Source organism: Dama dama, chromosome 1 (genome assembly GCF_033118175.1).
Source record: "Dama dama isolate Ldn47 chromosome 1, ASM3311817v1, whole genome shotgun sequence".
Lineage (NCBI taxonomy): Eukaryota > Metazoa > Chordata > Mammalia > Artiodactyla > Cervidae > Dama > Dama dama.
Window position 1 is genome coordinate 47506037 of NC_083681.1, and position 17973 is coordinate 47524009.

Below are 17973 nucleotides of genomic sequence, written 5' to 3' on the forward strand. Positions count from 1 at the left end.
CACTAAGAGGAAAAATATGCAAAGCTACTATTAATAATTTCTCCGACAGTGTTTGAAAAGGAGTTACTCAGGTTCATGATATTCTTGGTGGTAGTGGTGGTACAAAGTCATGGTCATTTTTATTCTCATCCCAGCACTAACATGTATTGTATATTTCCAGTGAAACAGGAACTTTTGTAACATTAAGTGTTAGCTTAGTTAATCAAAACACAAACTTCATACCATAAGGCAGTTCATACTGTTTTGTCCTTCTCAAGACTGAGGAAAAAAACATTAGTGAAAATTAGAACCTTGGTCACTATCTTCAGCCTGGAGATTATGGAATTTAGACAAAATGAAAGTCCTCTAATTTCACAGTCTGGCATCTTAAAGTTGGTTTTACTAAAGTGTTGGATTATTAGAGACTTAATATATAGTATGAGTGTAAAGATTTTTGAGTATGGAGATATTAATGGAGGTAACATTAAATTATATGATATTGATAATAACTTTTTTTCTAGGTCATGAGATTTTATGAAATAATGAGTATTATTCACTTTAATTAAAATACATAAAGTAATTTATTATACACTTGTTTTAGTGAGTAAACTGATATCAAAATTGCAAATGACCTATATGAAATCATGTAACAAAAGGAGAGAAAAATAATTGAGATATCTCAGCATAATGTAAAACCAATTATTTCTGGTTTTCAGTAATTTTCCTCTATTTGACACAGTTTTGATTTTTGGACCACTCCAGATAGTCATACTATAAAAAGTAAAACAGATAATTAAAATTTAGCTTCAGAAAAATTGTTTGAAATGAATTACTCAATTAAATTAATGTGTAACTATCAAAAATTTTTAAATTTAGTCATTTGTTCATTTTAATCTAAAAACTGAGATTTGCATAATCTGTTTCTCCTAAATGTTTGCTATTTATTTGTTTCCTTTCAATAGTTTAAATATTTAGCATGTATTATCAGGATATGGAGAAGGAAATGGCAACCCACTCCAGAACTCTTGTCTGGAAAATCCCATGGATAGAGGAGCCTGGTAGGCTACAGTCCATGGGGTCACAGAGTCAGACATGACTGAGTGACTTCACTTCACTTATCAGGATATAAAATTTTGAAAAACTCTATGGTTGGTATTTGTAGTGTCTACAGAAAAACAGTATGGATACACACAGCTGGTGAATATATTCATCTGAAAGGAAGTGATGATATTAAATTATACTTACAACAAAATAAAAAATGGTAGACTAAAGAAGATATATATTGATGCAAATATACTTGTTCTGCTTCATATATGTTATTTTAATAACCTCTAAATTTCAATGCTTTATTTTATAGTTTTCATTGTTTTTATTATTAATATTGGAACTATTTATCAAATGTCATACATTCTTTGACTATTCAGTTCAATTCAGTTCAGTTCAGTCACTCAGTCGTGTCCGACTCTTTGTGACCCCATGAAGCGCAGCACACCAGGCCTCCCTATCCATCACCACCTCCTGGAGTCCGCCCAAACCCATGTCCATTGAGTTGCTGATGCCATCCAACCATCTCATCCTCTGTCGTCCCCTTCTCCTCCTGCCCTGAATCTTTCCCAGCATCAGGGTCTTTTCAAATGAGTCAGTTCTTCGCAACAGGTGGCCAAAGTATTGGAGTTTCAGCTTCAACATCAGTCCTTCCAATGAACACCCAGAACTGATCTCCTTTAGGATGGGCTGGTTGGATCTCCTTGCAGTCCAAGGGACTCCCAAGAGTCTTCTCCAACACCACAGTTCAAAAGCATCAATTCTTCAGCACTCAACTTTCTTTCTAGCCCAACTCTCACATCCATACATGACCGTTGGAAAAACCAGAGCCTTGACTGGATGGACCTTTGTTGGCAAAGTAATGTCTCTGCTTTTTAATGTGCTCTCTAGGGTGGTCATAGCTTTCCTTCTAATGAGTAAGTGTCTTTTAATTTCATGGCTGCAATCACCATCTGCAGTGATTTTGGAGTCCAAAAAAGTAAAGTCAGCCACTGTTTCCACTGTTTCCCCACCTATTTTCTATGAAGTGATGGGACTGGATGCCATGATCTTAGTTTTTTGAATGTTGAGCTTTAAGCCAACTTTTTCATTCTCCTCTTTCACTTTCATCTTTGACTATTAATTCACACTTAAAGAGTCTTTGGAAAACTGATTTGAAACTGCAGATGATGAGTGGATATCATTACTTGGTAGGATCTACTTTGTGTGCTCCTGTTGGGTCCTCTTTGCTTCACTGTTGACCTTCCTAGTTCATAGACCCCCTCTCCCCAACCCAAGGACTTTCACATTTTTGAGAAAAGAGCAATACAGATAGAACTAGAAATGAAACTAAGTAAAAGTTTGGAAGAGATCCAGAGAATTCTCAAAGAGGAAAAGACAAATGATGTTGCATCTAATGCATGGTTAGAATTCTGCTAATCAGTGTCTTCCTTTCTTTCTTCTGTAGTTGTTTACTTTCCTACTCACGTTCACCAATATTTTTAGCTTTGTAATTTTGCAATGTTCTATTCTGTTTTGTGCCCAACCACAACCAAATCCAGCTTCAAACATCACATTCTTTACACTCAGCTGTGGACTTTCCTGGTGGCTCAGTTTTAGGGAAACCACCTGCCAATGCAGGAGTCATGGGTTCAATCCCTGATCAGGGAAGATCCCACATGCTGCAGAGCAGCTAAGCCTCTGTGCTACAACTTTCGAGCCTGTGCTCTAAAGCCCACGCTCTAAGAAAACAAGAGGAGCCACAGCAATGAGAAACCTGAGCACTGCGTCTGGAGAGCAGCCTCGCTCATCGCAACTAGAGAAAAAACCTTGCAGCAAAGAAGATCCAGCAGACCCAAAAATAAATAAAAATAATAAAAAAAGAATACTCAGCCCTCTGTCAGATGGAATAGTGAGCCGTCCTTTGAATTTTCTTAATATAATTGCAAAAGATGCAGGCATTGTAGGTATGGTGTATGTCTGACAGTAGATGAAATATATTTCTCATTTAACATCATAATAATATAAAAAGTATCAATAACATGAATTCACCAGATTTTAGTCAAAATCTGAGTGATTAGAATTATGTATTTATGTTAATATTTGCTTTGTATGACAAAACAATGTGCACATATTTGATATTAATAAATATTTTTGAGTGAATGAAGAGGTTAATGAATAAATGATTCAGATTTTGTAAGACTTTAAGAATTATTAACTGTATTTTAAACATTATTTTTGGAAGGTATAAGAGGAAACACCAGAAGAAAGAGCAACTATAATTTCTATCTCTTAATTCAACAGAAAACTTAAATTCCTAAAAGAAAAAAAATTCCCCACTGCAAAATAGATTAAAAAAAAAAAAAATCAAAAGAACATGGAACAAAATAAGTCAACAGTCAAAACAAGTATGTGAGACTTGAAAATTAAGTTCAGTCAGTTAGACAATGCTACATGTTGACCATATTTTACATTGATTATATGCAAGTGTTTATGCAATAAAATATATATGTATCTGTATTAACCTCCATGATTAGCCCCAGTGACTTAATGGTAAAGGGCCCACCTGCTAATGCAGGAGATGTGGGTTCCATCCCTGGGTCAGGAAAAACCCTGGAGAAGGAAATGGCAACCACTTCAGTATTCTTGTCTGGAAGATCCTGTGGACAGAGGAGCCTGGAAGGCTAGGTCTATGGGGTCACCAAGAAGTTGGACATGACTTATGCAATAAAATATATATGTATAAATATGAATCACCAAAGCTAGCAATTGCATTTTTCACAGAACTAGAACAAATAATTTCACAATTTGTATGGTAATACAAAAAAACCTGGAATAGCCAAAGCAATCTTGAGAAAGAAGAATGGAACTGAAGGAATCAACCTGCCTGACTTTAGGCTCTACTACAAAGCCACAGTCATCAAGACAGCATGGTACTGGCACAAAAACAGAAATATAGATCAATGGAACAAAATAGAAGGCCCAGAGATAAATCCACACAGCTATGGACATCTTATCTTTGACAAAGGAGGCAAGAATATACAATGGAGAAAAGACAATCTCTTTAACAAGTTGTGCTGGGCAAAGACAGAAATATAGACCAATGGAACAAAATAGAAAGCCCAGAGGTAAATCCACGTACCTGTGGACACCTCATTTTCAACAAAGGAAGCAAAGATATACAATGGAAAAAAGACAACCTCTTTAACAAGTGGTGCTGGGAAAACTGGTCAACCACTTGTAAAAGAATCAAACTAGAACACTTTCTAACACCATACACAAAAATAAACTCAAAATGGATTAAAGATCTAAATGTAAGACCAGAAACTATAAAACTCCTAGAGGAGAACATAGGCAAAACACTCTCCGACATAAATCACAGCAGGATCCTCTATGACCCACCTCCTAGAATATTGGGAATAAAAGCAAAACTAAACAAATGGGACCTAATGAAACTTAAAAGCTTTTGCACTACAAAGGAAACTATAAGGAAGGTGAAAAGACAGCCCTCAGATTGGGAGAAAATAATAGCAAATGAAGAAACAGACAAAGGATTAATCTCAAAAATATACAAGCAACTCCTGCAGCTCAATTCCAGAAAAATGAATGACCCAATCAAAAAATGGGCCAAAGAACTAAACAGACATTTCTCCAAAGAAGACATACAGATGGCTAACAAACACATGAAAAGATGCTCAACATCACTCATTATCAGAGAAATGCAAATCAAAACCACAATGAGGTACCATTACACGCCAGTCAGGATGGCTGCTATCCAAAAGTCTACAAGCAATAAATGCTGGATAGGGTGCGGAGAAAAGGGAACCCTCTTACACTGTTGGTGGGAATGCAAACTAGTACAGTCGCTATGGAAAACAGTGTGGAGATTCCTTAAAAAACTGGAAATAGAACTGCCATATGACCCAGCAATCCCACTTCTGGGCATACACACCGAGGAAACCAGACCTGAAAGAGACACGTGCACCCCAATGTTCATTACAGCACTGTTTATAATAGCCAGGACATGGAAGCAACCTAGATGCCCATCAGCAGACGAATGGATAAGGAAGTTTTGGTACATATACACCATGGAATATTACTCAGCCATTTAAAAAAAAATTTTTGAATCTGTTCTAATGAGATGGATGAAACTGGAGCTCATTATACAGAGTGAAGTAAGCCAGAAAGATAAAGACCAATACAGTATACTAACACATATATATGGAATTTTAGAAAGATGGTAACAATAACCCTATATGCAAAACAGAAAAAGAGACACAGATGTACAGAACAGACTTTTGGATTCTGTGGGTAATGGTGAGGGTGGGATGTTTTGAGAGAACAACATTGAAACATGTATATTATCAAGGGTGAAACAGATAACCAGCCCAGGTTGGATGCGTGAGACAAGTGCTCGGGGCTGGTGAACTGGGAGGACCCAAAGGGATGGGATGGGGGAGGGGAGGTGGGAGAGGGGATTGAGATGAGGAATACATGTAAATCCATGGCTGATTCATGTCAATGTATGGCAAAAACCACTACAATATTGTAAAGTAATTAGCCTCCAACTAATAAAAATAAATGGAAAAAAACAAAAATCCCCAAAAAACCAAGTGGTGCTGGGAAAAGTGGTCAACCACTTGTAAAAGAATGAAACTAGAACACTTTCTAACACCATACACAAAAATAAACTCAGAATGGTTTAAAGATCTAAACGTAAGACCAGAAACTAGAAAACTCCTAGAGGAAAACATAGGCAAAACACTCTCTGACGTAAGTCACAGCAAGATCCTCTCTGACCCACCTCCCAGAATAATGGAAACAATAGCAAAAATAAACAAATGGAACCTAATTAAACTTAAAAGCTTTTGTGCAACTAAGGAATCTATAAGCAAGGTGAAAAGACAGACTTCAGAATGGGAGAAAATAATAACAAATGAAGCAACTGACAAAATAGTAGTGAAGTCGCTCAGTCATGTCCAACTCTTTGCGACCCCATGGACTGTAGCCTACCACGCTCCTCCCTCCATGGGATTTTCCAGGCAAGAGTACTGGAGTGGGTTGCCATTTCCTTCTACAGAGGATCTTCCCAACCCAGGGATTGAACCTGGGTCTCCTGCATTGTAGGCAGACTCTCTACCATCTGAGCCACCAGGGAAGTAACTGACAAAGAATTAATCTCAAAAATATACAAGCAGCTCATGAAGCTCAATTCCAGAAAAATAAATGACCCAATCAAACAATGGGCCAAAGAACGAAACAGATATTTCTCCAAAAAAGACATACAGATAGCTAACAAACACCTGAAAAGATGCTCAACATCACTCATCATCAGAGAAATGCAAATCAAAACGACATTGAGGTACCATCTCACACTAGTCAGAATGGTTGCTATCAAAAAGTCTACAAACAATAAATGCTGGAGAGGGTGTGGAGAAAAGGGAACCCTCTTACACTGTTGGTGGGAATGCAAACTAGTACAGCCGCTATGGAGAACAGTGCGGAGATTCCTTAAAAAACTGGAATTAAAACTGCCATGTGACCCAGCAATCCCTCTGCTGAGCATACACACTGAGGAAACCAGAACTGAAAGAGATACATGTACCCCAATGTTCAGTGCAGCACTGTTTACAATAGCCAGGACATGGAAACAACCTAGATGTCCATCAGCAGACAGATGGATAAGGAAGTTTTGGTACATATACACAGTGGAATCTTACTCAGCTATAAAAAGGATGCATTTGAGTCAGTTCTAATGAGATTAATGAAACTGGAGCCTGTTATATAGAGTGAAGTAAGTCAGAAAGAAAAACACCAATACAGTGTATTAATGCATATATATGGAATTTAGAAAGATGATAACGATGACCCTACATGCGAGACAGCAAAAGTGACACAAATGTAAAGAACAGACTTTTGGACCCTGTGGGAGATGGGAAGGGTGGGATGATTGAGAGAATAGGATTGAAACATGTATATTATCATATGTGAAATAGATCGCCACTCCAGGTTCGATACATGAGACAGGGCGCTCAGGGCCGGTGCACTGGGATGACCCTGAGGGATGGGATGGGGAGGGAGATGGGAGAGGATTGCAGGATGGGAGACACATGGACACCCATGGCTGATTCATGTCAATGTATGGCAAAAACCACTACAATATTGTGAAGTAATTATCCTCCAACTAAAATAAATAAATTAATTTAAAAATTTAAACTCAGAATTACTGTATGACTCAACAATTCCGCTGTGAGACATTGTTTTGTTGTTCAGTCACTCAGTCATGTCCAACACTTTGCAACCCCATGGACTGCAGCACGCCAGGCTTCCCTGTCCTTCACCATCTCCTGGAGCTTGCTCAAACTCATGTCCATTGAGTCAGTGATACCATCCAACCATCTCATCTTGTGTTGTCCCCTTCTCCTGCTTGAAAACAGGATGTTCCCAAAAAAAGGTACATAAATTTTTATAGCATAACTTTTCAGAGACCCAGTTTTTCTCTCACATCTGATCACTGTCCCCAGCTTCTGCCCTACGGGATTACTCTTCAGGGCAGGCTGGACCCTTGTGGTTTTTCTGCCTATATGGGGGCACAGGTGTGAGCTGTGATAGAGTGGCTACCATAGGAAGTCTTGGCTGCTTCTGGGGTCCTACTTGGGTAAGTGTCAGCAATGGCCAACACCACTTCACCCAGACTCTGCCCCAGGAATGGGTTGCATCTGCAGCCTGGTCAAATCTTTTCTCTGGTTCTGGCCACCTCAGATTAAGCACCATGTTGCAGCATGAAATGAGTCAGGCCAGAGAGTTCACCTGGCCTGGGACTGGAGAACGTGACAGACAGTTACAGGAAACCCAACAGCTGCTAGGACAGACTTTTTCTGCCCTTCCTGGGGACAAACCAGTAGGCACATGCTTTTCAGGAGCAGAGTCTAGGCTTCGCCAGCCTTTCTATCTGTTTCAGTCATTCTCTTATCCAGCCAAGAGGGTTTTTCTCCTCAGCATAGGACCCCAACAAATGACACTGGGGAAACTGGATATTCTCATTTACAAAAAATAAAATAGGACCATTACCTTAGCCATATACAAAAATTAGTTCAAAATTAGTTAAATAGCTAAACACAAGAACTGAAAAATAAGAATCTTAGAAGACATAGGGAAAACTCTTCATGATAATTGTGTTTGAAAATGGTTTCTTAAATATTACAACAAAAACACCAAAAACAAAAGCAAAACCTAGAAAAATGAACTATATCAAATCTAAAAACTTGTGTGCAACAAAGGAAAAAATTAATAGAGTAAAAAGGAAATCTATGGAATGTGATGTTATGTTATTTGCAAAGCATATATTGATACCAGATTAATATCAGAATATATAAAGAACACCATCTCAACAACAAAAAAAAAACTTGAAACATGTTTCTCCAAAGAAGATATACAAATAAACATCAGGCACACAAAAATATGCTCAACATCATTGACTGTTGTTGTGCGGTCACCAAGTCATGTCCACTCTCTTCAATCCCATGAACTGCAGTGTCCCAGGTTTCCCTGTCCTTCACTATCTCCCTGAGTTTGCTCAAAGTCATGTCCACTGAGTCAGTGACATCATCCAACCATCTCATCCTCTGTCCCTTCCTTCTCTTCTTGCCCTCAATTTTTCCCAGCAACAGAGTCTTTTCGAGTGAATTGGCTCTTCTCATCAGTTGGCCAAAATATTAGAACTTCAGCTTCAGTATCAATCCTTCCAATGAATAGTCAAGGTTGATTTCCTTTAGAATTGACTGAGTTGGTCTCCTTTCTCTCCAATTGACTCTCAAGAGTCTTCCCTAGCACCAGAGTTTGAAAGCATCAGTTCTTGATTAGAAAAATACAAATCCAAACCACAATGCAATATCACTTCACACATGGTATAGTGGCCAATATCAAAAACAAACGAACATAATATAACTATTGCTGGTGAAGATATGGAGAAATTGATACCCTCCTGTACTCTTGTTGAGAATGTAAAAGGGTGCGGCATCCATGGAAAAAGAAGAGATTTCCTCCAAAAGTTAGCAAGAGGATTAATGTATAATTCAGTAACCACAGTTCTGGATGTATATCCGAAAGAAGTAAAAACAAGATCTTGAAGAGAGATTTGCACAGCAAAGTTCATTTCATCAGTATTCACATTAGACAAAAAGTGGAAGCAAACTAAATGTCAGTAGACCACTGAAAGAATAAAGAATACATACAATAGAATGTTATTCAATCTTAGAAAAGGAAGAAATCCTTTCATATGTCACAACATGAATGAACCATGAGGACATTATACGGTGTGAAAAAAGATAGTCATAAAAAACACACAAAAATTACACATATATTAGGCATCTATAATAATGAGACTCATAGAAAAAAAAAGTAGAAAGTTGGTACAAAGTGATGAGAAGAGGGAGAAATGGAAAAACTGCTGTTCACTCTGTAGAGAGTTCCTTCTTTGTAAGATGAAGAAGTTCTAGAGTTCTGCTTTAGAGCATTGTAAATTCATTCAGTTCTGCTTAAATGTACCCTTAAAAATGGTTTATGTGGTAAATCTTATGTTGTGTGTATTTACTACACTTAAAATAATTTTTTTAGCAATCTAACTTTTAGAAAGGGGAAATAGAATGGTGGTTACCAGAAATGTGGAGAAGGAAAAAAAAGGGAATAGTTCAATAGGTATATACTGTTGGTGTTGCAAGATAAAAGAAAGTTCTAGAGATCTGTATACAACAATGTGCATATAGTTAATACTACTACGTTTGTATGTGTGTATGTGTGTGATCAGTTGTGTCCAACTCTTTGCAACCTCATGGACTGTAGCCTGCCAGGCTCCTTTGTCTACATAATTTTTCAGGCAAGAATACAGGAGTGAGTTGCCATTTTTTCTCCAGGGGATTTTCCTGACCTAGGGTTCGGAACCACATCTCCTGGGTCTGTAAATTTAAAAATCCTTGAAGTGATCATTTTTATGTTATCTTTTTTTACCACAATAATATAAAAGAATGAGTTTAAATTTTTTCAAATCCTTTTTCTTAACAATTATATGATAACATGATGGTTATTATTTAACCTGTTAATGTGGTTGATTGTTGAATAATGAAACAATCTTGAATGCTGAGAATAAAATCCACTGGACTAATTATTTAATAATGGTATATATTTTTTATGCATTTTTGAATTTTATTTGTTGGGTATTTTTTAGGAATTTTTCCATCTGGAATCATAAGAGATATTGTTTTGTAGATTTTGTTGCTGTTGTTCTGTCTTTCTCCAGTTTGGGTAACAGAATAACACTAACTTAATAGAAATAATTGTGAAGTATTCCCGTCTTTTCTATTCTCTAGCAAATATTCCATAGAACTGGTGTTAATACTTCAAAAGTTGGGTAAAATTCTCCAATGAAAATACAAGGCTCTGGAGATTACTAGTTTAATAAAAATTCAATGTCATTAATGGTAACAGAACTGTTGAAATTGTATTTTTATATTAAGTACATTTTGGTGTATTTTCTGGGCAATTGTCAAGAATTTGTTTAGTGTTGTATTTCCATATTACCCTTTCATTTTTTCAGAGTCCAACATGATATTCTGTTTCATTCCTGGCATTGTGAATTTGTTTCTTCTCTTTTTTTCCTTATCAATATTGATAGAGGTTAGTCAATTTTAATATTTTCAAGTAGAAAACTATATGCTTCATTAATTTTAGCTTTATTTTTCTGATTTTAATTTCATTATCTTCTCCTTTTTATCATTCCCTTTCTTCTACTAATGAAATAGTAGCCATTGTAGGAGTTATCAGTTCAGTTCATTCACTCAGTCGAGTCCAACTCTTTGTGACCCCATGGACTGCAGTACATCTGGCTTCTCTGTCCATCATCAACTCCCAGATCTTATTGTCATTCTTCTTCTAGATTTTTCAGGTGAGAGATTGGAATATTGCTTGGATATTCTCCCTCTTCTCTAATGTATGTATTGAGTGCTTTAAATTACTCTTTCAACAATACTTTAGTGTGTTCCAGAAATTATGATACATTGAATTCTATTTTTAGTCAATGTATTTTAAAATTTTCCTTGAAATTTCCTCTTTGACTCATGGATTATTTACAAGTGCCTTGCATATTTTCCAAATGTTTGTAGCTTTTCCTGTCCTTTTTAAATTTTTTATTTATTGTCACATTCTGGAAAATACACAGCATATGCTTTTGATCTTTTTGAAATATTTAGGTTTCTCTTAAGGCTCAGGATAAATCTTGTTATAGGTATATGTTTCATGTACACATGAGAAAAAGAATGTATATCCTACTATTTTTGAGGAAATAGTTTTACAAAGATCTATTAGATACTGTTGATTGAACTTCTGTTGGGTTTTATATTCTTGTTGGTTGTCTGTATGGTTGTTCTATCTATTGTTGAGAGAGGTATGTTGAGGTTTCCAACTGAAATTTTCCATCACTATTTGAAAAGAAGACTGGTATCTACAACAGATATCTGTTCCTTAATTATTCATTTTTTAATAATTATTCTGATTTCCACTATGTTTTTTTCATTGTAACTTGGGCTAATGAGGAGACTAGTCTTCCACAGAGGTGAGGAGATAAAAAATTCATAAGACAGTGTTTGTGGACGTAGGGTAGGGGTGTGTCAAGGCTTTGGGCATCCTGAAGACATTGCCTCAATCAGCACCTTCACTTGTTCTGACTCAAATGTTACACTTACAAAGATAATCTTAGATCCTGATCAAACTTCCAACAGAAGTGTCACTTTGTTTCTTTCCCACTGCCTTTCATCTCTTCCCTGAAAGATATGTGACATAGGATTTTGTATTCCTAGAACCTGAAAGGATCCTTAGGACACAATCTCGTATCTGCTTGGTTTTCACCCCATAGACAATAGGGTTCATAGTGGGAGGTAGGAGCAGGTAAATATTGGCCACAATGATGTGACAAGATGAAGGAATTGTATGGCTCCCAAAGCGATTAAAAAAGAAACAGAAGAAGGCTGGGCTGTAGGAGAAAACTATAGCACAGATGTGGGCAGTGCAGGTGCTGAAGGCCTTCCGCTGAGCTTCTGCTGATGATAGACTGACCACTGCCCGCAGGATCATGGTGTAGGAGATGGTGATGCACAGGATGTCAAAGCCCCCAATTAGGAAGGCAGCCATCAGACCGTAGATAACATTAATCTTGATATTTCCACAAGATAGCTTGGCTACGGATAGCTGGTCACAGTAGGTATGATGTATTACGTTGCCTCTGCAGTAGGGTAGTCGCTTGGTGAAGAAAACCAAGGGGATAATGAGAAATACTGCTCTCAGGAAAGTGGCAACCCCAACTTTTGCGATGACAGGATTGGTGAGGATAGTTGAATAGCGCAGAGGGTGGCAGATGGCCACATAGCGGTCCAAGGCCATAAGCATGAGCACCCCAGATTCCATCCCTGTGAAGGTGTGAATAAAGAACATCTGGACCAAACATTCTTCAAAGCTGATTTCTTTGAGTTGAAACCAGAAGATGCAAAGATCTTTAGGGGTGGTACTAGAGCACATGACAAGGTCAGTTAAGGAAAGCATGGCCAAGAAGTAATACATGGGTCTGTGTAGTGAGTCCTCATAGCGAATGAGGTAGAGGAGACCACAGTTCCCTACAATAGCTACAACATACATGGAACAGAATGGGAAGGAAATCCACATGTGCATGTCCTCCAGTCCTGGGATCCCATTAAGAATAAAACAGGCTGGTGTCACATCTGTTTGGTTCAGCAGTATCATGATCAGGCTGGTATAGTCACTAAGAAGCTTATATGGTTTCACTTTTATTTTTTGTTTTGCTTTGCTTTTTGACCCTCCTAGACTTGGAAAACAGAAAAAGAAATCTCAGTTGCAGTCCTCTATCTGTCTCTTCTCACTGTGAAATTTGCATTTTAAATCAAAGAATCAAACATTTTAATGCCAGGAAATATTTATTTACGCATAGCTTAAACCAGGTATGTAGTCTTTGTTAATTCATTATATGATCAATTCATTAAATAAATATATATGTATCACCTATTATATGCCAGGCACTATCACATATGTTGCAACAACATTATTTTAAACAAAAGAGAAAATTATAATAATTGATGAATAAGAATCTCAAAATAATTAAATCTTCATGAATTTTAATTAAATTAATTGGTTGCAGTCTTTCTAATTAATTTTTGTTTAATCCTATTTAAATGTTAATTACTGTACACATCTCCTTTTGGGTATTTTCTTAAAGAAAATCTTATTAATTACTCATCAGTGACACAATAGACATGGTTAGGATGCATTTAATATTGCTCTTATTTCTAACAGAGTTCATATTTATGCTTACTGTAAACCAGGCACCGTTCTAGGATTTTACAAAGATTGATGCATTTAGTCCTCACTACAAGCTCAGAAAGCAATCTTTGATTAATCTGTACTTTGCTGCTGCTGTTGTTCAGTCTCTAAGTCGTCTGACTCTTTGTGACCCGATGAACTGCAGCAGGCCAGGCTTCCCTGTCTTTCACTGTCTCCCTAAGTTTAATCAATCAAACTCATGTCTGTTGTGTTGATGATACCATCCAACCATCTCATTCTCTGTTTACCCCTTCTCTCCTGTCCTCAATCGTTCCCAGCATCAGGGTCTTTTCCAATGAGTTGGCTCTTTGCATCAGGTGGTCAAATTTTGGAGCTTCAACTTTAGCATCAGTCCTTCCAATGAATATTCAGAGTTGATTTCCTTTAGGATTGACTGGTTTGATCTCTTTGCTGTCCAAGGGACATTCAAGAGTTATCTCCAGCAACAGAATTCAAAAGCATCAATTTTTTGGCTCTTAGTCTTTTGTTGTGATTTGTACTTTATAAATGAGTAAATGAAATCCCTTGGTAGAAAATTTCTTCATTGTTCAGTCATGTCTGACTCTTTGCAACCCCAAGGACTGTAGCCCACCAGTCTCCTCAATCCACGGAATTTTCCAGGCAAGAATATTGGAGTGGGTTGCCATTTCCTTCTCCAGGGGTTCTTCCTGACCCAGGGATCAAACCCAGGTCTGCCGCACTGTAGGCAGACACTTTACCATCTGAGCCACCAGGGAAGCCCCATAAATGTCATAGGTTTTCTCAAATTCTAGCCTCAGGCATAGGTACTAAGAACATTTTGATCCTTTTGACAGTACCTCTCCTTCCTTCGATTTTCTTCATTTATTTACTTTCTGACTCTAAAGTAGTTAAGAAAAGTTTACAATGTCTGTGCTTTCAAGTTTAGTGCTGATAATGGTGATAATAAATGAATAAAGGGAATATTTCATGCAAAGATGAGCGTAATAAAAGACAGAAATGGTATGGACCTAACAGAAGCAAAAGCTATTAAGAACAATTGCCCTCATCTCACACACTAGCAAAGTAATGCTCAAAATTCTCCAAGCCAGGCTTCAACAATATGTGAACTGTGAACTTCCAGATGTTCAAGCTGGATTTAGAAAACGCAGAGTAACCAGAGATCAAATTGCCAACATCCATTGGATCATTTAAAAAGCAAGAGAGTTCTAGAAGAACATCTACTTCTGCTTCATTGACTATGCCAAAGGCTTTGACTGTGTGAATCACAACAAACTGTGGAAAATTCTGAAAGAGATGGGAATACCAGACCACCTGATCTGCCTCCTGGGAAATCTGTATGCAGGTCAAGAAGCAACAGTTAGAACTAGACATGGAACAACAGACTGATTCCAAATTGGGAAAAGAGTCCGTCAACACTGTATATTGTCACACTAACACTACACCCCCATGTAGTGCGGTTGTTGATGAATTTTGCAAGATCTTACTTTCTCTGAATTTTGTGACTCCGAGAACAATATTTTTATGTATACTTAATACACATATGTTATACATGTGTATATTATACATATATGCTTCAAATGTATTATTTTGTTAATGCCTGTCTCGATTTTTATTTTTAAAGATTTTTTGCCTTTTATTTGAAAGTGTTACTAAAATGTATGATAACGATTGACTATTAATTTATGCTTAAGAAAGAGGTTGTAGAAAGTTTCTGATTCTAAATACCAGTGATTGGTGAGTCTCATCAACTGGTAGCATTTATTTTGAGTCCTCAGGTTGGAACCTCTGCTTCACTGGAGACAGTTATCAGGTTCATAGCTTTTTTCCTGAGGAACTTTCATGTTTTGCTGAAAAAAATCCAGTAATCTACATCTTGGAAGGTTACATAACAGGCTGCCAGTGATCTTGGAGTGAAATAGTGGAAAGACTGAGGATCTCACACTTCAATGTGAATATGAGATTCAACCTTCCCATATTTAATGATGCTTCATTCTTGACCTTTGCCACGCCTGAAATGTATGCATTTATATTACCTGTTAAACTTTCTTCTCAGAATAAACTTCCAGTCACCATAAAATAAAAGTACCAGTTTAAAATGGTAGATGTATTAGAGCTATCAGATTGTTCCTTAGTCAGTTTTTTTTTCTACCTACATTTTGGTTTTATCTTCATGTATTTATACTAAGGATGGCAGGTTAAACCACTGCAAAAGGAAAGTTTTTGGAAATAGTAAAGCGATATAGGATAATCATGTTTCTCAAAGCACTCTTTAAATTACTCTTCCTATGCCACTGTGAAAACCTTCAGTTCAGTTCAGTATCTCAGTTGGGTCTGACTCTTTGCAACCCCATGGACTGCAGCACACCAGGCCTCCCTGTCCATCGCCAACTCCCAGAGTTTACTCAAACATGAAAACCTTACAGTAATATAAGAGCAGATAGAAAGGAAAACTAGGGAAAATTAGAGTCACATTAAGAAAACTTTCTAGGAGAGATGGACAATTTCTCTTAGACCTGAAGCAAACTTATATTTCTAGCAGACCAAACAGGCAGAGCAGTATTTTCTCTTTTTGGCTTTTGCTTTTTCCTATTCAAATCATACTGACATTTTTAGTTTTGTGAATTTACAGCCTTCTCTCCTTTTTTGCACTTCCCCATCCTTTCCAAAATAACCTCTATATTACATTTTGCATGAAGATTCAACTCTCTTGGACAGGTTAGAGTGCCAATCTCTAAAGCGTCTTAATATGATATAATTAGCGAAATACTTGGCTTATGGTCACAGAATAAATTTGTAGATGAAATCAATTTTTCCACTAGCTTAATATTGTGATGTTATAAAATCTTATTATATTCTTGAATCATACACAGTATAATAAAATCCTTAACACTAAGACTTTGCTTCATACTTGCATTGTATAGCAAGACACTTCGTACATGTTAGATGTCAATAAATATTTTTAATGAATTAACAGATTATGAATTATACTTTTAGACTTGACTTAAACATTGTTAAACTAAATGCTGTAGTCCAAACATTATTATTTGGAAGATATAAAGTAACTACCAGAAGAAACAAAATATAATATGTATCTAATAAGTCACCAGAAATTGTACATGCCCAAAAAATCCATAATAAAGCAGAGAAAACAAAAGAAATCTCAAGAAAGCAAGAAAAATAATGTGATAGACAAAATAAACATATTTGTTTGCAAATAGGATCAATAAAGCATTATTTTTTAAGATACATATATTAAAAAAGAGGCATGTCAGAAAGAAAACCATGCTGAAAGTATGCACAAAAGTTTTATGGGAAACAGAAAACACCAAAATAATATAAACACATCAAGAAATTTGGGAGGAAGTACTGATTTCAGGCGATGCCGAAATGAAAGCAGGAAAATGTTGGATTAAGATCACTTTTGAGAAAAATAGACAAAGGTTTGATACAGAACAGTTAAAGTTAATGTATCAAACTGTTTCCTCTTTAGGTACTAATATTTAATTCTCCTGCTCAGTTTGTTGAGCCAGAGTTGGAATTTAAACATTGGGCATCATTTAAATCATGTCACAACTTACTAGGGGATCCTCAATTTCTTATTTTAGTGCCATTGATGTTGCTTTAAATTATTAAGACCAAGAGTAGCTGAAGCTTTACATGTCATACTTTGGAAATAAAGAATACTATGGATTTACAATATAAGAGTTGTGTTTCCATCAATATCAAAATTGCAATCAACTTTCTTTCTGTCAGGCTTGTAAAGGTACATTTTATGTTTGAATACAACATTATATTTTTCAGATTACTTTCACAGATGTTACTAAAAGAAATAAAAATGCTATAAAAATCACAGGCATGTATATATGTCCATATGTTTATGCATATATATAATAACCATTGAAATAAAATAGACACTGAAATTTGTTTTTGATAAATATTTAGCTAGTGTATACTAAATTGCCATAAATTGTTGGGAAAATGGTATCAACACTCATTTCTGTTTCTTAATACCTTTGAACAGTAGAGAAATCAGGAAAAGTATAAATATTCATAACTGAAAAATAAACAGTATATTACTGACTTGCTGTATTCTGAAGAATATTTTTCTTAAATATCAGGTAAATATCCTGTTTTAGCTTTTGTGTGTTTTTTATAAAGATGTGTGTTTTTAATTACCAAAACTTTCTTGTTACAATAAAAATTAAGTCCTATCTTCAATACATTTGCAACACTGTCAGATTCATACTTATATCAAAGTAATATAGTATTAGCCACAAACTAAATAAGACATTTTCCAAAACAAATAATAAATGATTTCAATGCATCATAATTTATTTTTCCTCGCAAGGAAAATTAACTAATATTATGCTGTGAATGTAGACAGATATATTTATAGTAACATTAGCACATGAATACCTGTTGCTTCTTCTCTATCTCAAACCCTGTAGACAATGAGATTGCTTTCTCACCATCTAGTCTTCAATCTTTAAAACCCATGTTTTCTCTCTATATGACAGTGCACTCTTCCAGATAAATGTTGTTCTCTAAAATGGTTGAAATTTAGTCATGACTAGGTCTTTCTAAAAATGAACCAAGAAAAATTAGATT

At 36.2% G+C, this 17973-nt stretch overlaps 1 protein-coding gene and 1 non-coding gene across 2 annotated transcripts; both read right to left on the minus strand.

The window, feature by feature from the left end:
• Positions 1–6088: 6088 nt before the first annotated feature.
• On the minus strand, positions 6089–6160 carry TRNAC-ACA (transfer RNA cysteine (anticodon ACA)). The gene has a single exon. It is a non-coding gene; the product is annotated as a tRNA-Cys (tRNA).
• Positions 6161–11805: 5645 nt separating this feature from the next.
• On the minus strand, positions 11806–12789 carry LOC133051086 (olfactory receptor 52N4-like). Its single transcript, XM_061135826.1, has one exon. It carries the CDS (start codon positions 12787–12789, stop codon positions 11806–11808), a length of 984 nt encoding a protein of 327 aa, XP_060991809.1.
• Positions 12790–17973: the final 5184 nt, after the last annotated feature.

Excerpts from the sequence above, each read along its gene's own strand:
- LOC133051086 (XM_061135826.1), bottom strand. The coding sequence starts at position 12,789 with ATGATACTGCTGAACCAAACAGATGTGACACCAGCCTGTTTTATTCTT.